Source organism: Arachis stenosperma, chromosome 5, assembly GCF_014773155.1.
Source record: "Arachis stenosperma cultivar V10309 chromosome 5, arast.V10309.gnm1.PFL2, whole genome shotgun sequence".
NCBI classification, from domain to species: domain Eukaryota; kingdom Viridiplantae; phylum Streptophyta; class Magnoliopsida; order Fabales; family Fabaceae; genus Arachis; species Arachis stenosperma.
The window spans coordinates 2,530,705-2,552,786 of NC_080381.1; the positions used below are offsets into that span (position 1 = coordinate 2,530,705).

Consider the following 22,082-nt stretch of genomic DNA (forward strand, 5'->3'; position numbering starts at 1 on the left):
GCAGAGTTGTGACAAAGTGTGATTCACGTTTGAGAGCGCTACCAAGTTTTTTGGTGCCATTGCTAATGATCATAATTTCGTGCACCAGAAACTCATTATAATCATTGCGAGAGACAAATATCCCTTGTGGTTGTGCGGTGGAGTGAACGTCAGATGGCTCATTAGTTTAGACAACATTAGCTACCTTGGTAGGACGACCATGGAGAGCATAACATTTATCCTGAGTATGACCAATCCTATGGCAATAGGTACAACTAAGGCGAGTACGATTACCACGACCATTACCACGGCCGCCTCGAGTGGGCACTTGAAAGGACACTTGAGAAGAAGATTGGGATGCCAATGCAGTTTGGTCGAAAGTATGGGTCTCAAGAGAGGGGCCGAATTGCAAGAGTCGTGCAAATACGTCCTGAAGGGAAGGAACGGGTGAGGTGCCCAATATTTGTTGCCGAAGAGATTCAAGTTCAGCTGGCAACCCAAGTAACGTAAGTACCAAAAATAGCTTTTCCTGTTGAGCATGATGATCATCAGCATTAGACACATAGGGAAGGAGAGTCGAAAACTCTTCCTTGACAGCTTCCCATAAGATTCCATATCAGTTCATTGAAGCTGTAAACTACACAGCTTCTTAGCAACATGGTAAAGTCTTGCAATGTCATTAGTGTATAAAGCTTTAGCACGGTCCCACACCTTTTTACAAGTTTTGTAAACCCGAAACATAGTCAACTTTGGTGGATCAATGGTCTGCCACATAAGGTTACATAGCTGGGCATCAATCTTCTTCCAAGTGATTTTGTCAGCGGCGCGAACATCATCAACAGATTTAGTAAGGTGGTCTTCATAGCCTTGGCCCATGAACCAAAGTTTCACAGAATCAGCCCAAGAAAGGTAATTTTTGGTACCCATCAATTTTTCAGAGGTCATTGTAGCGATTCCAGAAACAACAGATGTTAGAACAGCCAGTTTGCCACCATTGGAGTTGGTGTCGGGGGTTACCTCAGAAGACATGATGGCAGACACTCAGAAACGGCCGGAAAACACCTGCAGAAGGGAAACGAGGGCCAAAAAAAACTGGGCATCGGAGCGTGACGTTCACGCGCAGTTGACGGCGGTGAAATTTTGGGGACAGGCCGAACTTGGCTTTCCGGTTCTGATTCTGGGGTTGCTTCGGAGTGGGTCTGATGTTTGACAAGATTTTGACCGGAAAAATAGTTTCTGACGAAGAGACACAGCTGATAGTGTCAGCTGGTGGGAAAAGGGAACACGGCTAAGAGATTGCAGCCGAAAAAGAAAAAAAAACAAATAGAAACCAGAGCCAGGTCGGAACCCGCTCTGATACCAACTTGAAATACACGAATGGAGTGAGACAAGGATTGTGTTTTGGATGAATTCCTTGAGAGAATCATCTCTCAGCGTCAATATATATATATATATATATATATATATATATATATATATATATATATATATATATATATATATATATATATATATATATATATATATATATATACACACAGAAATGAAATCCCTTAATACTAGGAGATACAACAGAATCAGATATCTAAAAATCGAAACTATATCAAAACAGAATAACTTATATAAAGCCTATATCTCTCAGAATAACTTATATACAGCCTATATCTCTAGTCTGATATTCAACAATCTTCATATTGATTGACTTGCAAAATTTGGAATATTTAGATCTCAGCTATAATATGTTTCTTTACTGTTATCTTCTAGAACACATTCGCTTGTTTACCAAATTAAGATACATCAATCTCTCACATACTTACATTATAGGGAGTATTCCTTATCAAATAGGGATTTTGTCTCAACTGCAGTACCTTGATCTCAGTCAGAATAATCTTGTTGGAGTAATCCCTCCTCAACTAGGGGAGCTTGCACAATAAAAGTATTTGGATTTGAGCTACAATGATCTTGATTTGATATCAACTCAAACATTTGGGACAATTACAATATCTCAGTCTTCAGGGGAATAGTAAACTTTCAAGGGCAATCCCTTTTGAGAGTGGTGATCTTCCATTGCTACAAACTCTCAAGCTTCTTGGTGACTTTGTTTTCGAAACTAAAGTTGCAGAATGGGTGTCTAATCTCTCCTTTTTTAGGAATCTTGAATTTGTGTCATTGATTCTTGGCAACCCTCATGAATGGCTCCAAATAATTCGAAAGCATATTCCAAATTTAACAGGAGGTTGTCCAATTGCAGTCTTTCTGATAATGATGTTCAATTTTTGTTTGATATTCATTCCAACTACTCTTCCACAACTTCTCTTACCATCCTTGATTTCTCTTATAATTTGTTGACATCATCCACATTTCAATTGTTGTCCAACTTCAGCTCTAATCTTTAGGAGCTTTATCTTTCACATAATGATATTGTTTTGTTACATTCTCATTACATGCACTTTCCTTCTCTAGTGATCCTTGACCTTTCTTATAACAATCTCACTTCATCAATATTTCAAGGCAATTTTAACTTTGGCTCCAACCTTGAAGAGCTTGATTTGTCAAATTGCAGTCTTATGGATACAAGTTTTCTCGTGTCATCTACTTCCATTATGAATTCTTCATCTTCTCTTGTTGTTCTTCGTCTCTCCACTAACCTATTCACATCATCAAATATATTCCACTGGATTTTCAACTTCACAACCAATATTCACACCCTTGATCTTGGTGGCAACTTGTTAGAAGGCCTTGTTCCAATAGGTTTTGACAAACCAATGAACTCTCTTGAATATCTCGATCTCTCTTTAACAAGCTGCAAGGAGATATTCCAGCTTTGTTTGGAAATATTTGCACGTTGCAGATACTATACTTGTCATCTAACAACTTCAGTGGGGACTCTTCAAACTTCTTTCAAAATTCTTCATGGTGCAACAGACATATTTCGTGGGCTATCCTTGTCTGACAATCGAATCACTGGTGTGATACCTAAAAGCATCGAATTGTTATCTGACTTGGAGTATCTGAACCTACAGAATAATTGTTTGAAGGGTGAAATCACTGAATCATATCTCATGAGCTTTTCTAAATTAAAATACTTGTACTTGTCACACAACTTATTATCTCTAAATTTTGTCCCCAACTGGATTCCTCCTTTCCAAATAGTAGTTTTGGAACTAGTATCTTGCAGGCTGGGTCCTAGCTTTCCAAGTTGGCTACTGACTCAAAATTACATAGATTATCTGGATATTTCTGATGCGGGGATTCATGGCTTTGTACCTGAGTCATTTTGGTACAAGTTGCAACTTGGATATTATTTGAATATGTCCCACAACAATTTTGAAGGTGTTATTCCAACTTTACCAGTAAGGTTATCACATCCCGGAGCATATGTAGATTTGAATTCAAATCGATTTGAGGGTTCAATTCCTTTGTTTTTGCTGCATGCTTCGTGGTTGATTCTTTCTAGAAATAAATTTTTAGATGTGTCATCACTATTATGTGACAACAGCACTACTGCTACAAGCTTGCTCGTCAGTCTAGTTTTAGCAGACAATCAAATAAATGGACAACTACTAGATTGTTGGGAATCTGTTAACACATTATTCTTTCTTGATCTAAGCAATAATAATTTGTCAGGGAAGATCCCACCATTCATCGGCTCCCTTAATAAATTGAAAGTTTTAGTCTTAAGAAACAATAGTTTGATGGGAGAACTACCTTCTAGTTTGAAGAATTGCACCAATTTGTTTGTGTTAGATATGGCTAAAAGTTTGTTGTCTGGGCCAATTCCCTCTTGGATTGGTGACAGCTTCCAACAATTGATTCTCTTGAGCATGTCAGAAAATCACTTTTCTGGAAATCTTTATATGCATCTCTGTTATTTAAAGCACATAGAAGTGTTAGATCTTTTAAGGAATAACCTATCAAATGGAATTCCAACATGCATCAAGAATTTCACTTCAATATCCAAAAGGAGCATTAACATAACTGAAATTGGGAGTTGTACAGATATGAATACTATTTATGATTATTACAAAACTACCTTTTATCTTGATCGGTACATAGTTAACATAACTTTAATGTAGAAAGGTGTGGAAAACTGGTTCAAGGATCCAGAGTTTGGTCTTAAGGCCATTGATCTCTCAGGTAATCAGTTAACCCGTGAAATTCCAAAAGAGATCGGATATTTGGTTGGATTAAATGAACTGAATTTATCAAGAAATAATCTAAAAGGAGAGATTCCTTCAGAAATCGAAAATCTAACTTCTCTGGATTCCCTTGACCTATCAAGAAATGATTTGTGTGGTAGAATTTCTTCAAGTCTGTCCCAAATTGATGGGATTAGTGCGTTAGACTTGTCATACAACAATCTATCTGGAAGAATTCCATCAGGGAGACACAAGGATACCTTTGGAGCCTCTTTCCTTGAAGGAAATCCTAATCTATGTGGTGAGAAACTCCACAAAACTTGTCCAGAAGACATAACACTAACAAAGCCACAAGAACCAACAACACATGATGATGTAGATGACAATTCAGATTTTTATGAAGCATTATACATGAGCTTGGGTTTTGGATTTTTCACGGGCTTTTGTGGCCTTTTAGGGCCATTACTGTTTTGGAGGCCTTGGAGAATTGCTTATCTCAGATTCTTGAACAAATGGGCAGACTACATATATGTAATTGTGGATTGAAGATGTGTAGGTTCCACAAGTGACTTCAAGATTGGCAGGTACTCAGATTATAGCTTCTATCTCAAATTCTTAGTTCCTTTTCTTTACCTATCGTTAATTACTACCTCCTCATATATGTCAATAATTTTAATGATTTTGTGCACTTTTAAATGGTTAAATTATAGTTCTAAGGTACTTTTACTGGGGTTAAAAAAAGAATATATATATTTAGCTTCTATTTTTTTATAATGGGGAATACTTGACTAAAATAATTATATGAATAGAAAAGCACATATATTTTGTGTTTGTTATTTAAATTTACTATCCAAATTTTTTTTACCTTAAACTTTCACATTTTTTCCTATTTTTTTAAAAGGATGAGAGTTTAAGATACAAAAGTTTGGATAGTGAAAAAAAAAACCCTTCATATTTATTAATGCATTTATGGTTCTACATATTTTGTAGAATATCCACACACATGATACATCCATTTGGTTGCATTTTAGTGCAGATGGCTCCGCACTTCTAATCTGGGATGGACTCATTGGGGGTGGTTGCTGCTAGGGCCAAGATACATGCAGTGTGTTGGAGTTGTTGGATTATATATTCAATAAAATTTTTAGTTCGTATAATCTATCACTTTTTGTGATCAAACTTAGTATGTGGTATTTTGTATCTCTAGTTATCAGAATAATGTAATGGAGTGATGTACCTCTTATATATATTTGTAAGTTGTTTTCAGAATAATCTATTCCTCATCAAATATCTTTATAATTATACTTGATCAAGAGTATTACCATACTAGAACTTTATTTTAAAAATAGATTGATAGATGATGCTCTAATAACTCAATTTGAATTTATCACTCTCCGCATTTTTTTTCTTATCTTCTAGTTCCCGTACTGTACGTAAATTCAAGTTTGGCTTCTGTTATCTTCTTCACTTATAAGCTGCTGACTAAGCTAACAGAGTAACTAACTCTCTAACATCATAACAAACTTTTACATAGGTTCTTAACAGCTTAACTAACACCTCAACTAACTACACTCTCTAATATCCCTTTCAGCCACTTTTAACAAGCTCTAATTCTGAAATCTTATCTTTTCAGCACCAGAATCAGCTACTAAAAAAAGGTTGCTCACTCGTCTGAATTAACCAAACCGCAATTGTGAAAGAGGAACATGATCTTGAACGACAACAGAACAAAACCATTCATAGATCCTATTACACCAAGCATAAGTTGAGTTGGAAAGTGAAAACTATGCCGAAAATTGGCAAGATCATTTCAAATTGAAAGCATTACAACAAATTTCTTGCATATAGCCTAGTGAGGTATCATGAGTTCATGATAAAAACATGCTTGAAGCACCATATTAACTATGCTAGCATTTAGCCACAGGATAACTAACTTCCTAATGTATTTAACTGAAGCAACTACTTATGTCAATTGCACAGATATCAAACAAAACAGGGGTAACCAATATCCTAACAAGCAAAACTAAGCAAGAGAGAACCAAAGAGAATCCGAAATACCGACAAGGCCGCAATAAACTCATGAGCCTCAGCTAGGAGAAGCAGGCACTTCACTCAACTCCTTTTGCCTCAGATATTGTTGCAGTATAGTGAGCCTAGCAGTTTCAAATGCAAAGTAACCCAATGCTGAAAAGCAAGCACCATGAAGAACTCTAGGCCCCATTCCACGGGTAAGTCCAACCCACCCTTCCTCCTTTAATATCTGCTTCACTGTCGCCAAAACCCCGCCGTACACAAAAGCAGCAGCCTTGTTCACAGCATCTCCGTGAACCTGAGTCATCAGCCTTGTCTTCACCACATCCAAAGGAGTGGTTATAGAAGCCGAAATTGCGCCGGCAAGTGCGCCACAAAGCACACTCTGAATAGGTTCCAAGTGAGACTTCTTAGTAGTGTTCAAAACCGCAGTTTTCAAGTACTCAAATGATGAATAACTCAAAATCTCAGCAGGTAAATTCCTCAGCAATATAGTAGAGTAACCAGCATATAACCCTAAAAACCCATCCTTTTCTAAAATCTTCACCAAAACCTGCCAAGATCTTCCCTTTGCACCAGCTTGCATTCTCTGAGTAATCAATTCCTTAGGTACCATTATAGCAGAAGACATAATATTCCCCGTTGCACCAGCACTAGATAGAATCAACACAGAAGGAAACCCTTCAATTTTGGATAGAAATGACTTACCAAACTCGCAGGTTCTGAAATACACTGCAGAAGAAGCGGTGGATCCAACAATAACCGCAGATATGCCACTGTAGAATCCGAGAATACCCTTTTGCTGGAAGGTCTTCACGACCGCGTCAAGGGCATTCTTGTAAAGTTGGGATGCTCCTTTGGTCTGCATCTTGGTCTTGATTGTGTCGAGCGGGTGGAGGCAGACGTAGGTGAAGGCGCCGGCGATTCCGCCACGGGCTGCGCCGATTAGTGCACGCTCGATGACGGTGAGGTTTTTGAGCAAAGTTTGGGGCTTTGGGGGCAGGCTTTGAAGTGGGCCGGATCCATTGTGGGCTGTGAGCGGTGGGGTATGTGGCGGTGGCGGTGGTAGAAGCGAAAGGAGGGTTTGTAGCGGTGGCGGTGAAGTGATTGAGGATGGAGGGAAAATCAGTGGGGTGGCGGTGGGGACTGGGATTGGGAGAAGGGAGGCCAAGAGAGGATGAGATCCTGGCCTCCATTGAAGAGAATCTGGCGTGAGCTTCAGCCACTCTTGCCTTGCGCGTTAAACACAGTCAGTGACAGCAGAGCTAAAAAATAAAAGCGCAAAATCAAAATTATCGGTAAACACTTAACATACGTATCTTAAAATATAAAATATATATTAAAAATAATATATATATTTAATATTTTTTATGATGAAAAATGATAAGTATAAGTTTTAAATAATATTTGAGAACCAAAACTCAATATTATATTTACTAGTAAAATTTTAATTTTGAAGACAAATTTGTCCATTGTTGATCATCACTAAATATGAATTATAATTAAATTTACTTTTTTATTATGAGTTATAACTTTTTTTAATTATGTATTTATTCTAAAACACTATTTATCTATAATCTATTCAAGATTGTTTGTACCTATTAGGTTAGGATTATAATTAGAACATAAAAAAAAACTATATTTTTCTGTTTTGCTTGGCCATGCATTTTGTTCATAATGAATAGATGCTTTAACATTTTTCCATTACAGAAACAAAGGAAAGAGACAAAAGATGTGAAGAACAAACTTAAACTGCACAGAATTTTTCATGAACCTCCTAGCTATTAAGTTGGCGAAGGCTTAGTCTGTTAAGCACGATAACGGTTTTTTGTTTACCGCTCGAGTTTTTTGGAGATTTCAAGGTCAATAATTGTGGTTTATACTGTAATAGTTGGACACCAAAAATTTATAGAATTTTTGTATACAACAAAAAAATGGATCGTTTGTCCCGTTATTATAGAATTTTTGTATACAACTAAAAGGTTCGAATAATATTATTAGTATTATTATCATCATTTTTATTAATGTTATAATTATAATTATTATTATTGTTATGATTATTATTATTAAAACTTAACAATTAAAATGTTTTGTTAAAGAATGGATAACATATTTTTTTTTAATTTAATAAATTTCGTTGTTCCATCATCTCATTTACCTAACAATTTAGTATAGATTTATTTATATGAAAGAACTCTTTTTTGTATAAATTTTTTTTTGCCTATTTTTTGTTATCGAATGACATGAATTTAAATTAAATAATCCATATTAATTTCGTATCCTCCTGTTTTTTTATATAAAATAATTCATATTTTTTTCCAAATTATCAGGAGGATACGAAATTAATATGAATTATTTAAATTAAATTCATGTCATTCGATAACAAAAAATAGTCAAAAAAATTTATACAAAAAAAATTCTTTCATATAAATAAATCTATACTAAATTGTTAGGTAAATGAGACGACGAAATAACAGAATTTATTAAATTCAAAAAAACAAAAAATATGTTATCCATTCTTTAATGAAAGAATAATCATGTGACACATTTTAATTGTTAAGTTTTAATAATAATAATAATAATAATAATAATAATAATAATAATAATAATAATAATAATAAGAGAAAATTACATTTTCCTCCTCTGCGAGATGTTAAAATGACACTCCCCTCTCCTCTATTTTATAAATGTACATTCCCCTCCCTTCTAACTTTTAAAAAACCTTTTCTTTAATCTATTTTAAATTTTTTGTGTTAACTAATGTTAATTTTATCCATTTTTAAGAAAAAAAATTATTTTTAAAAAAAATACCCATTAGCAAAATTTTTTTATCATTAAATTTTGCTTACCAAAATATCCTTTAATAAATTATTCTTTTATTAATTAAATTGTATTTTTTAAAAAAATTAATAATTATATTATTTTTTTCTAAAATACCCTTGAATAATTTTTTAATTTTTAAATTATAATTTTACTAAAATTTTCGTTAACAATTTTTTTATATTTTACTATTAATTTTTTGATATATATATATATATTATTTTAACATTAAATAAAAAATTTTAGTAAAATTATTTTTCAATATCAATATATATTAATTGTTATACATATTAACAGTGGTAAGATTTTTTTATTTAATGTTAAAATAATATATATTGATATCAAAAAATTAATAGTAAATATAAAAATAATTGTTAACAAAAATTTTAGTAAAATCACAATTTAATAATTAAAAAATTATTCGAGCCTTTTAGTTGTATACAAAAATCCTATAGTAACGAAGGAAACGATTCATCTTTTTGATTGTATACAAAAATTCTATAAATTGTTGGTGTCCAACTACTATAGTCCATTTCATAACCACAATTATTGATCTTAAAATCTCCAAAAAGTACCAGCGGTGCTTAACGGACTAAGCCTTCACCAACTTAATCCAACAACCCAGGCAGTGACGGATCCAGACAAATGACATTACATTGGGGGGTTTTCTCTTGTGTGGAACAACTCATTTGTCTTTATGCACATTGATGATCATGCTAGGCGCTTCAATTGAACTTTTTGGTTGGTGGAGTTAACTCAGATTTGATAATATGATATGTTATGGCACTGCAATACAAGGCTTCTGGGAAGGATTACCAATGATGCTGTACTTTTAGCCGTTCTGATTTTATTAGTTCCACACCCTGCTCCCTTCTTTTATCACTTTGTGTCCTTTTTTCTTTGTGTAGCATTTTGATTTGGCAGTGTTATTACTTACTAGGTTGAACAATTGATTGGACAATTAGTGTGATCAAGGGAATGGGAAGGAAGGAAGAAAGAAAGAAACAAAACAAACATTTCTTTCCCATTGCTTGCCTTGTGACAATGTAAATTTGATTTTGTTGTTATGGATTTAATTTCGTTTAAATAGAAAAAGGTTTTTCTTTTTTTCATAGGAGTTATAGCTTTAGTGTTTTTTATTAGTTTTTGTCTGCTAGTTGCAAAGGTGCAAAACTTGGGTCTCATTTTATCTTTGTGTATGCAAAATTGGTTCATTCTTCATTCAATGTATAATGTATTCTTGACTTCAATTTCCTGTATAGCATTTAATGATCTATATGAGCCAACGTCTTCCCCTGTGATTTTGATTATTGATGAAATGCTGTGTTTGCTGATGTTGCATGAAAATTGTGTGCTGTCAATAAACTTAGTTTGTGCTGTCTTTTAGAGAAGAAACTCTTTGTACTCATTTTTCTTCCAACCCTAAACAAACAACCCTTCTTCACCATTGGATTGGATGAAGGATCTATCCAATGGTAAAGGGTGTGTGTGTGGACACATATCTTCCAATTATTAACACATACAGTGATTGAATTGTTTTTCTATTTCAGCTATCTTACAGGGATGAGGAGTTGGATGCTATTATACTCTCTGCTTGTACAGCAATCTTACATCTGAAGCACTTAAATGACTTGAACATTCTTGAAAAATCAAGCTGTTGTTGATAACTTGAGGATTGCTTCGTAGCTTGCACTTTTCATGTCAGATCATTTTAGAAGCAGTAGTACAAGTGCTATTGCAAAAAGGTCACGGAAGTATGTGCCTGCTTCAAACTACAGGAAGCCTTATGTATGTGCTCAACTGAGAGCAACATTTATAGAAGTGAAAACAGTGATTTGTTGTGTATTTTGTTGCGTTCAGTTTTCTTGGTGGTATTATTAGCTATGGCTATGGTGCACTTGCCTTTTGTATTCACTTGGGACGAATGAAATACAAATGCCATTTTATGATTTTTGTATTTTTTTTAGTCCCGTTATATTTTCAAGTCTTTTTGGCAACTAAGTTCAACTAAATTGGTTTAAACTTAACATCGTAAGCTTCTTTTTGCTTTATGCACTTGTGATGAAACAATAAAACGTTAAATATTCTATGCAATTAAAATTATATGCAATTTTATATAAGTATTATTTAATAGATACTAACACAAAATATAAATTAAAATTATATAAAGTTAATACCTTAATAATAAGAGATAATATGATATTTATAAAAGCAAAATATTTTTGACAACTAAACGTAAATGGAAAAATACGCATATCATTTCTGTTATAAAAGTTATTCTATTTATGTATCTTGGGTCTCTACTTTCTAACAATTGATACACTACTATAATACATCATACATCATCCAAAATAAGATGTGTTTGAAAGACAAGAGGGAGAGGAGAGGGAGGGAGAGAGCAAAGGAAAAAAAGATATGGCTTCATGTTCCAACTTGTGGACTAACTTCAATTCTATTTGTGCATCTAATTGACTACAAAATAGGGTCAGGGATAATCAAGAAAGTGCTGCTTAATTATTTTTGTTTGGCTAATGCAGTAGATAAGCAAGCACACCATTATTTTCCACCTAGTTTTTTTCCCACTAACTACTAATGTCTGCTGTGGTTCCATTTCCTCTATTCTTATCAGTTATCACCACTAGTGCCTGCTCTGTTTCCGTTTCCACAGATTCTGCCAACACAGTAGCCGGTGGTTCCTTTTTCTCTCGTGGTGCCACCACCGTTGCCTGCTGTTGTTCCTCCTCAATTACTTGTGCTTCTCTCTTTTCTAGTTGTTGCACAACATGTTGCTTTAAATATCTAAACAATATCAGTTGTTTTTTGATGATTTATCTGCTATAATAACTGAAAGTAGTTAAAATCAGAACTCAATAATAAGAATTCAAGATTCAACAACAACAAAATTCAAGTAAAACAAGATGCAGCTTAGCAAAATTCAACTGAAAAATTTAATAAATAAATGAATTCAGTTCAATGCAACAGAAAAGATTCAATCATACAGATTAGTAACTCAGAAGAAAAATTCAATACAGCACAAGTACAACAGATTGGATTTATAAATCAATCTCAACAGCATTAATTCAATATCAATAAACTGAATTCAAATAAAAATTCAGTAAATTAATAACTCAAAACTTAACAGAATCATCAATAATACACCATAAGCATATTCAGAATAAACCACAGAAGAAAACAATATAGCACAAATACAACAGATTGAACTTTGAAGAGGATAAAGGGGAGGTCTTCCCAGAACTGGCGGCGAAGGCGAGAAGAAGAGCAACAGCAAACCAAAGACCAGAGAGAAAGAGATGCAGTTACACTGTCGCAGATAGTTAGAGGTAGAGAAACATGTAGTTTCAGAGCCAAAGAGCCAGAGCGGCAGAGAGGGGAGCAGGATGGCGGATGATTCTGCCTCCGGGGACGACGGTTCCCCTCGGGTGAGTGTCATGCGCGCGACGACGGCGCGGTGACCTTGAGAATTAGACGTGGAAGAGTGAGAAGGGGAGGGTGGCGGACGGCGATGAGAGTGGAGGAGGTTGGCGGAGAAAAGGAGAGCGATAGCACAGCGAATAGAGGGTTAGGAGTTAGGGTTTTTTTTGGTAACTAACATTATATATATATATAATAAAAAAAATTAATTTAGATCGGTTTAAAATTTGGTTTATCTGATTTTTGATTTAAATCAATTTATTTGGTTTAATTTTAACAAAAATATATAGTTTAACCGGTTTTATATGCTATAATTTGATTGGTTGAAAACAAAAATCCATAAAAAAAAATGTTTTGAACATTTTTATATAAGTGGTCTCCTAATTTTAATAGTATAAAATTTTATCTAATGGCTTACTTTTCTTTTGCTGGTTGCATGCTGGTCATAATTTAATAAAATTGCTGCCCCATAACTGTAACACCTTTGGCTTTTGAAAGAGAAAGTCTAGGAACAAACCCCAACAAGCTAACGTAATTCAATTTTATTATAATTTAAATTTTATAAATAAATAAAAATTTAAATTTCCAAATTCAAAAAAAATTCTACAAAAATTTATTCTAATCACATTTATAGTACACAATAAAAATAATTCACAAAAAACTTAATCTATTTTCTTAAAAACAGTCAAATTTAGCTAACATTAATTTTTTAATTTCTTTTCGTGCATATGGTAAATCATTATATATAGAAAAAAGCTTATCTAAATCTATAACTTTATTTTCTGTTTATTTATTATTATTCGAAAACTTCATAACCATTTATCATCCGTCTAACTGAGATTTACAAGATGACCATAGCTTGTTTCATACCAACAATCTCCGTGGGATCGACCCTTACTCACGTAAAGTATTATTTGGACGACCCAGTGCACTTGCTGGTTAGTTGTGCAGAGTTGTGACAAAGTGTGATTCACGTTTGAGAGCGCTACCAATTTTTTTGGTGCCATTGCTAATGATCATAATTTCATGCACCAGAAACTCATTATAATCATTGCGAGAGACAAATATCCCTTGTGGTTGTGCGATGGAGTGAACGTCAGATGGCTCATTAGTTTAGACAACATTAGCTACCTTGGTAGGTGACAAACCCCATTTGTAGGGTTTATCTTGTATTGATTTTAGGGGATTTTATCACCTTTCACCCACATTTATTCAATGAAATAGCATGGTTTTGTATATTCTCCTTTAATTGTGCTTAAGAGTGAAAACATGCTTTTTAGGTTTTAAAATAGCCAAATGTAATTTACCTTGATTCCATTAGATGCCTTGATATGTTTGTTAAGTGATTTCAGATTTAGGAGGCAAAGATTGGATCAAGGGAATGAATAAAGAAGCATGAAAAGTTGGAGAACTCATGAAGAAATGAAAGAACCGGAAAGCTGTCAAGCCGACCTCTTTGCACTTAAACGACCATAACTTGAGCTACAGAGATCCAAATGATGCGGTTCCAGTTGGGTTGGAAAGCTAACATCCGGGGCTTCGAAACGATATAAGATTTGCCATGGTTGCTACACGTATGGTGGCGCACACGCGCAAAGTACGCGCACGCACCGTTGCTGCCACCTAGTTCACTTAAAGCAACATGTGGCCAGCGATTTTAGAAGCCTTGTGGGCCCAATCCAACTCATTTCTGATGCTATTTAAGCCAATGATTGAAGGGGAATCAATATACTTTCATACTTTACATATCTACTATTGTTCCTTCCATTTTCTTTCAATTCAATAAGAGGTAATTCACAATAATTGTTCTTCTTTACTTTTCTATTGTTGATCTCTTGCCTTTGTAGTTAGATCTCTCTTTAATTCTTGCAATTTATGTTGTTTACTTTTATTGCACTCTATGTGTTTGTTGAAATGTCTCTTATAGCTATTAGTTAGATTTTGTTCCTCTTGGCCTAGGTAGAGTAATTAGTGACACTTGAGTTATCTAATTCCTTTGTTGATTGATAATTGGAGAGATTGCTAATTGGTTTGGAGTGCACTAAAGCTAGTCTTTCCTTGGGAGTTGGCTAGGACTTGTGGCTCAAGTCAATTCATCCACTTGACTTTCCTTTATTTAGTAAGGGTTAACTAAGTGGTAGCAATGAACAATACTCATCACAATTGAGAAGGATAACTAGGATAGAACTTCTAGTTCTCATATCTTGCCAAGAGCTTTGTTAGTTGTTAGTTTATTTTCATTGCCATTTACTTTTCATGCTTCTTATCCAAAACCCCAAAACACATCACAACCAATAACAAGACACTTTGTTGTAATTCCTAGGGAGAACGACCCGAGGTTTGAATACTTCGGTTTATAAAATTAGGGGTTTGTTACTTGTGACAAACAATCTTTTGTATGAAAGGATTTTTGATTGGTTTAGAAACTATACTTGCAACGAGACTTCAATAGTAAAATTCTATACCGTCAAAAATCCGATCGTCAGTAAGACGACCATGGAGAGCATAACATTTATCCTGAGTATGACCAATCCTATGGCAATAGGTACAACTAAGGCGAGTACGATTACCACGACCATTACCACGGCCGCCTCGAGTGGGCACTTGAAAGGACACTTGAGAAGAAGATTGGGATGCCAATGCAGTTTGGTCGAAAGTATGGGTCTCAAGAGAGGGGCCGAATTGCAAGAGTCGTGCAAATACGTCCTGAAGGGAAGGAACGGGTGAGGTGCCCAATATTTGTTGCCGAAGAGATTCAAGTTCAGCTGGCAACCCAAGTAACGTAAGTACCAAAAATAGCTTTTCCTGTTGAGCATGATGATCATCAGCATTAGACACATAGGGAAGGAGAGTCGAAAACTCTTCCTTGACAGCTTCCCATAAGATTCCATATCAGTTCCTTGAAGCTGTAAACTACACAGCTTCTTAGCAACATGGTAAAGTCTTGCAATGTCATTAGTGTATAAAGCTTTAGCACGGTCCCACACCTTTTTACAAGTTTTGTAAACCCGAAACATAGTCAACTTTGGTGGATCAATGGTCTGCCACATAAGGTTACATAGCTGGGCATCAATCTTCTTCCAAGTGATTTTGTCAGCGGCGCGAACATCATCAACAGATTTAGTAAGGTGGTCTTCATAGCCTTGGCCCATGAACCAAAGTTTCACAGAATCAGCCCAAGAAAGGTAATTTTTTGTACCCATCAATTTTTCAGAGGTCATTGTAGCGATTCCAGAAACAACAGATGTTAGAACAGCCGGTTTGCCACCATTGGAGTTGGTGTCGGGGGTTACCTCAGAAGACATGATGGCAGACACTCAGAAACGGCCGGAACACACCTGCAGAAGGGAAACGAGGGCCAAAAAAAACTGGGCATCGGAGCGTGACGTTCACGCGCAGTTGACGGCGGTGAAATTTTGGGGACAGGCCGAACTTGGCTTTCCGGTTCTGATTCTGGGTTGCTTCGGAGTGGGTCTGATGTTTGACAAGATTTTGACCGGAAAAATAGTTTCTGACGAAGAGACACAACTGATAGTGTCAGCTGGTGGGAAAAGGGAGCACGGCTAAGAGATTGCAGCCGAAAAAGAAAAAAAAACAAATAGAAACCAGAGCCAGGTCGGAACCCGCTCTGATACCAACTTGAAATACACGAATGGAGTGAGACAAGGATTGTGTTTTGGATGAATTCCTTGAGAGAATCATCTCTCAGCGTCAATATATATATATATATATATATATATATATATATACAGAAATGAAATCCCTTAATACTAGGAGATACAACAGAATCAGATATCTAAAAATAGAAACTATATCAAAACAGAATAACTTATATAAAGCCTATATCTCTCAGAATAACTTATATACAGCCTATATCTCTAGTCTGATATTCAACAATCTTCATATTGATTGACTTGCAAAATTTGGAATATTTAGATCTCAGCTATAATATGTTTCTTTACTGTTATCTTCTAGAACACATTGGCTTGTTTACCAAATTAAGATACATCAATCTCTCACATACTTACATTATAGGGAGTATTCCTTATCAAATAGGGATTTTGTCTCAACTGCAGTACCTTGATCTCAGTCAGAATAATCTTGTTGGAGTAATCCCTCCTCAACTAGGGGAGCTTGCACAATAAAAGTATTTGGATTTGAGCTACAATGATCTTGATTTGATATCAACTCAAACATTTGGGACAATTACAATATCTCAGTCTTCAGGGGAATAGTAAACTTTCAAGGGCAATCCCTTTTGAGAGTGGTGATCTTCCATTGCTACAAACTCTCAAGCTTCTTGGTGACTTTGTTTTCGAAACTAAAGTTGCAGAATGGGTGTCTAATCTCTCCTTTTTTAGAAATCTTGAATTTGTGTCATTGATTCTTGGCAACCCTCATGAATGGCTCCAAATAATTCGAAAGCATATTCCAAATTTAACAGGAGGTTGTCCAATTGCAGTCTTTCTGATAATGATGTTCAATTTTTGTTTGATATTCATTCCAACTACTCTTCCACAACTTCTCTTACCATCCTTGATTTCTCTTATAATTTGTTGACATCATCCACATTTCAATTGTTGTCCAACTTCAGCTCTAATCTTTAGGAGCTTTATCTTTCACATAATGATATTGTTTTGTTACATTCTCATTACATGCACTTTCCTTCTCTAGTGATCCTTGACCTTTCTTATAACAATCTCACTTCATCAATATTTCAAGGCAATTTTAACTTTGGCTCCAACCTTGAAGAGCTTGATTTGTCAAATTGCAGTCTTATGGATACAAGTTTTCTCGTGTCATCTACTTCCATTATGAATTCTTCATCTTCTCTTGTTGTTCTTCGTCTCTCCACTAACCTATTCACATCATCAAATATATTCCACTGGATTTTCAACTTCACAACCAATATTCACACCCTTGATCTTGGTGGCAACTTGTTAGAAGGCCTTGTTCCAATAGGTTTTGACAAACCAATGAACTCTCTTGAATATCTCGATCTCTCTTTAACAAGCTGCAAGGAGATATTCCAGCTTTGTTTGGAAATATTTGCACGTTGCAGATACTATACTTGTCATCTAACAACTTCAGTGGGGACTCTTCAAACTTCTTTCAAAATTCTTCATGGTGCAACAGACATATTCGTGGGCTATCCTTGTCTGACAATCGAATCACTGGTGTGATACCTAAAAGCATCGAATTGTTATCTGACTTGGAGTATCTGAACCTACAGAATAATTGTTTGAAGGGTGAAATCACTGAATCATATCTCATGAGCTTTTCTAAATTAAAATACTTGTACTTGTCACACAACTTATTATCTCTAAATTTTGTCCCCAACTGGATTCCTCCTTTCCAAATAGTAGTTTTGGAACTAGTATCTTGCAGGCTGGGTCCTAGCTTTCCAAGTTGGCTACTGACTCAAATTACATAGATTATCTGGATATTTCTGATGCGGGGATTCATGGCTTTGTACCTGAGTCATTTTGGTACAAGTTGCACTTGGATATTATTTGAATATGTCCCACAACAATTTTGAAGGTGTTATTCCAACTTTACCAGTAAGGTTATCACATCCCGGAGCATATGTAGATTTGAATTCAAATCGATTTGAGGGTTCAATTCCTTTGTTTTTGCTGCATGCTTCGTGGTTGATTCTTTCTAGAAATAAATTTTAGATGTGTCATCACTATTATGTGACAACAGCACTACTGCTACAAGCTTGCTCGTCAGTCTAGTTTTAGCAGACAATCAAATAAATGGACAACTACTAGATTGTTGGGAATCTGTTAACACATTATTCTTTCTTGATCTAAGCAATAATAATTTGTCAGGGAAGATCCCACCATTCATCGGCTCCCTTAATAAATTGAAAGTTTTAGTCTTAAGAAACAATAGTTTGATGGGAGAACTACCTTCTAGTTTGAAGAATTGCACCAATTTGTTTGTGTTAGATATGGCTAAAAGTTTGTTGTCTGGGCCAATTCCCTCTTGGATTGGTGACAGCTTCCAACAATTGATTCTCTTGAGCATGTCAGAAAATCACTTTTCTGGAAATCTTTATATGCATCTGTTATTTAAAGCACATAGAAGTGTTAGATCTTTTAAGGAATAACCTATCAAATGGAATTCCAACATGCATCAAGAATTTCACTTCAATATCCAAAAGGAGCATTAACATAACTGAAATTGGGAGTTGTACAGATATGAATACTATTTATGATTATTACAAACTACCTTTTATCTTGATCGGTACATAGTTAACATAACTTTAATGTAGAAAGGTGTGGAAAACTGGTTCAAGGATCCAGAGTTTGGTCTTAAGGCCATTGATCTCTCAGGTAATCAGTTAACCCGTGAAATTCCAAAAGAGATCGGATATTTGGTTGGATTAATGAACTGAATTTATCAAGAAATAATCTAAAAGGAGAGATTCCTTCAGAAATCGAAAATCTAACTTCTCTGGATTCCCTTGACCTATCAAGAAATGATTTGTGTGGTAGAATTTCTTCAAGTCTGTCCCAAATTGATGGGATTAGTGCGTTAGACTTGTCATACAACAATCTATCTGGAAGAATTCCATCAGGGAGACACAAGGATACCTTTGGAGCCTCTTTCCTTGAAGGAAATCCTAATCTATGTGGTGAGAAACACAAAACTGTCCAGAAGACATAACACTAACAAAGCCACAAGAACCAACAACACATGATGATGTAGATGACAATTCAGATTTTTATGAAGCATTATACATGAGCTTGGGTTTTGGATTTTTCACGGGCTTTTGTGGCCTTTTAGGGCCATTACTGTTTTGGAGGCCTTGGAGAATTGCTTATCTCAGATTCTTGAACAAATGGGCAGACTACATATATGTAATTGTGGATTGAAGATGTGTAGGTTCCACAAGTGACTTCAAGATTGGCAGGTACTCAGATTATAGCTTCTATCTCAAATTCTTAGTTCCTTTCTTTACCTATCGTTAATTACTACCTCCTCATATATGTCAATAATTTTAATGATTTTGTGCACTTTTAAATGGTTAAATTATAGTTCTAAGGTACTTTTACTGGGGTTAAAAAAAGAATATATATATTTAGCTTCTATTTTTTTATAATGGGGAATACTTGACTAAAATAATTATATGAATAGAAAAGCACATATATTTTGTGTTTGTTATTTAAATTTACTATCCAAATTTTTTTTACCTTAAACTTTCACATTTTTTTCTATTTTTTTAAAAGGATGAGAGTTTAAGATACAAAAGTTTGGATAGTGAAAAAAAAACCCTTCATATTTATTAATGCATTTATGGTTCTACATATTTTGTAGAATATCCACACACATGATACATCCATTGGTTGCATTTAGTGCAGATGCGCCGCACTTCTAATCTGGGATGGACTCATTGGGTGGTTGCTGCTAGGGCCAAGATACATGCAGTGTGTTGGAGTTGTTGGATTATATATTCAATAAAATTTTTAGTTCGTATAATCTATCACTTTTTGTGATCAAATTAGTATGTGGTATTTTGTATCTCTAGTTATCAGAATAATGTAATGGAGTGATGTACCTCTTATATATATTTGTAAGTTGTTTTCAGAATAATCTATTCCTCATCAAATATCTTTATAATTATACTTGATCAAGAGTATTACCATACTAGAACTTTATTTTAAAAATAGATTGATAGATGATGCTCTAATAACTCAATTTGAATTTATCACTCTCCGCATTTTTTTTCTTATCTTCTAGTTCCCGTATTGTACTTAAATTCAAGTTTGGCTTCTGTTATCTTCTTCACTTATAAGATGCTGACTAAGCTAACAGAGTAATTAACTCTCTAACATCATAACAAACTTTTACATGGGTTCTTAACAGCTTAACTAACACCTCAACTAACTACACGCTCTAATATCCCTTTCAGCCACTTTTAACATGCTCCAATTCTGAAATCTTATCTTTTAAGCACCAGAATCAGCTACTAACAAGGTTGCTCACTCGTCTGAATTAACCAAACCGCAATTGTGAAAGAGGAACATGATCTTGAACGACAACTGAACAAAACCATTCATAGATCCTATTACACCAAGCATAAGTTGAGTTGGAAAGTGAAAACTATGCCGAAAATTGGCAAAATCATTTCAAATTGAAAGCATTACAACAAATTTCTTGCATATAGCCTAGTGAGGTATCATGAGTTCATGATAAAAACATGCTTGAAGCACCATATTAACTATGCGAGCATTTAGCCACATGATAACTAACTTCCTAATGTATTTAACTGAAGCAACTACTTATGTCAATTGCACAGATATCAAACAAAATAGGGGTAACCAATATCTAACAAGCAAAACTAAGTAAGAAAGAACCAAAGAAAATCCGAAATACCGGCAATGCAGCAATAAACTCATGAGCCTCAGCTAGGAGAAGCAGGCACTTCACTCAACTCCTTTTGCCTCAGATATTGTTGCAGTATAGTGAGCCTAGCAGTTTCAAATGCAAAGTAACCCAATGCTGAAAAGCAAGCACTATGAAGAACTCTAGCCCCATTCCACAGGTAAGTCCAACCCACCCTTCCTCCTTTAATATTTGCTTCACCATTGTCGAAACACTGCCATATACACCGCAGCAGCAGCCTTGTTCACAGCATCTCCATGAACCTGAGTCACCAGCCTTGTCTTCACCACATCCAAAGGAGTGGTTATCGAAGCCGAAATTGCGCCGGTAAGTGCGCTACAAAGCACACTTTGAATAGGTTCCAAGTGAGACTTCTTAGTATTGTTCAAAACCGCAGCTTTCAAGTACTCAAATGATGAATAACTCAAAACCCCAGCAGGCAAATTCCTAAGCAATGTAGCAGAGTAACAAGCATATAACCCTAAAAATCCATCCTTTTCTAAAATCTTCACCAAAACCTGCCAAGATCTTCCCTTTGCACCAGCTTGCATTCTCTGAGTAATCAATTTCTTAGGTACCATAATAGCAGACGACATAATATTCCCCATTGCACCAGCACTCGGTGGAATCAACACAGAAGGAAGCCCTTCAATTTTGGATAGAAATGACTTACCGAACTCGCAGGTTCCGAAATACACTGCAGAAGAAGCGGTGGATCCAACAATAACCGCAGATACGCCACTGTAGAATCCGAGAATACCCTTTTGCTGGCAGGTCTTCACGACCGCGTCAAGGGCATTCTTGTAAAGTTAGGATGCTCCTTTGGTCTGCATCTTGGTCTTGATTGTGTCGAGCGGGTGGAGGCAAACGTAGGTGAAGGCGCCGGTGATTCCACCACCGGCTGCGCCAATTAGTGCATGCTCGACGACGGTGAGGTTCTTGAGAAAAGTTTGGGGCTTTGGGGCGGGCTTTGAAGTGGGCCGGATCCATTGGTGGCTGTGAGCGGTGGGGTATGTGACGGTGGCGGTGGCGGTGGTAGAAGCGAAAGGATGGTTTGTAGCGGTGGCGGCGAAGTGATTGAGGATTGGGGGGAAATCAGTGGGGTGGCGGTGGGGATTGGGATTAGGAGAAGGAAGGCCAAGAGAGGATGAGATCCTGGCCTCCATTGAAGAGAATCTGGTGTGAGCTTCGGCCACTTGCCTTGCACGTTAAACACAGTCAAAGACAGCGGAGCTAAAAATTAAAAGCGCAAAATCAAAATTATCAATAAACACTTAACAAGTTAAC

General features: G+C 35.5%; 2 protein-coding genes and 2 pseudogenes across 2 annotated transcripts; 2 read left to right on the top strand and 2 right to left on the bottom strand.

The window, feature by feature from the left end:
- Nucleotides 1–1,009: 1,009 nt before the first annotated feature.
- Nucleotides 1,010–4,664, top strand: LOC130979726 (receptor-like protein EIX2). Its single transcript, XM_057903249.1, has 4 exons — nucleotides 1,010–1,176; nucleotides 1,989–2,215; nucleotides 2,443–3,332; nucleotides 4,056–4,664. Exons 1-4 carry the CDS (start codon nucleotides 1,010–1,012, stop codon nucleotides 4,662–4,664), a joined length of 1,893 nt encoding a protein of 630 aa, XP_057759232.1.
- On the bottom strand, nucleotides 3,024–22,049 carry LOC130981847 (protein MITOFERRINLIKE 1, chloroplastic-like; annotated as a pseudogene).
- Nucleotides 5,050–7,414, bottom strand: LOC130981848 (protein MITOFERRINLIKE 1, chloroplastic-like; annotated as a pseudogene).
- Nucleotides 15,708–19,076, top strand: LOC130979727 (phytosulfokine receptor 1-like). The gene is made up of 4 exons (XM_057903250.1): nucleotides 15,708–15,945; nucleotides 17,076–17,578; nucleotides 18,682–18,742; nucleotides 18,829–19,076. The coding sequence occupies exons 1-4, from the start codon at nucleotides 15,708–15,710 to the stop codon at nucleotides 19,074–19,076; spliced, it is 1,050 nt and encodes a 349-aa protein (XP_057759233.1).
- Nucleotides 22,050–22,082: the final 33 nt, after the last annotated feature.

Excerpts from the sequence above, each read along its gene's own strand:
- LOC130979726 (XM_057903249.1), top strand. The coding sequence starts at position 1,010 with ATGGCAGACACTCAGAAACGGCCGGAAAACACCTGCAGAAGGGAAACG. Across the intron at positions 1,177-1,988 it reads CTGGGGTTGCTTCGGAGTGG|TCTTCAGGGGAATAGTAAAC; the intron begins GTCTGATGTTTG and ends ACAATATCTCAG. Across the intron at positions 2,216-2,442 it reads TATTCCAAATTTAACAGGAG|TGATCCTTGACCTTTCTTAT; the intron begins GTTGTCCAATTG and ends TTCCTTCTCTAG.
- LOC130979727 (XM_057903250.1), top strand. The coding sequence starts at position 15,708 with ATGGCAGACACTCAGAAACGGCCGGAACACACCTGCAGAAGGGAAACG. Across the intron at positions 15,946-17,075 it reads ACAACTGATAGTGTCAGCTG|TGATCCTTGACCTTTCTTAT; the intron begins GTGGGAAAAGGG and ends TTCCTTCTCTAG. Across the intron at positions 17,579-18,681 it reads GTCTGACAATCGAATCACTG|AAAGGTGTGGAAAACTGGTT; the intron begins GTGTGATACCTA and ends ACTTTAATGTAG.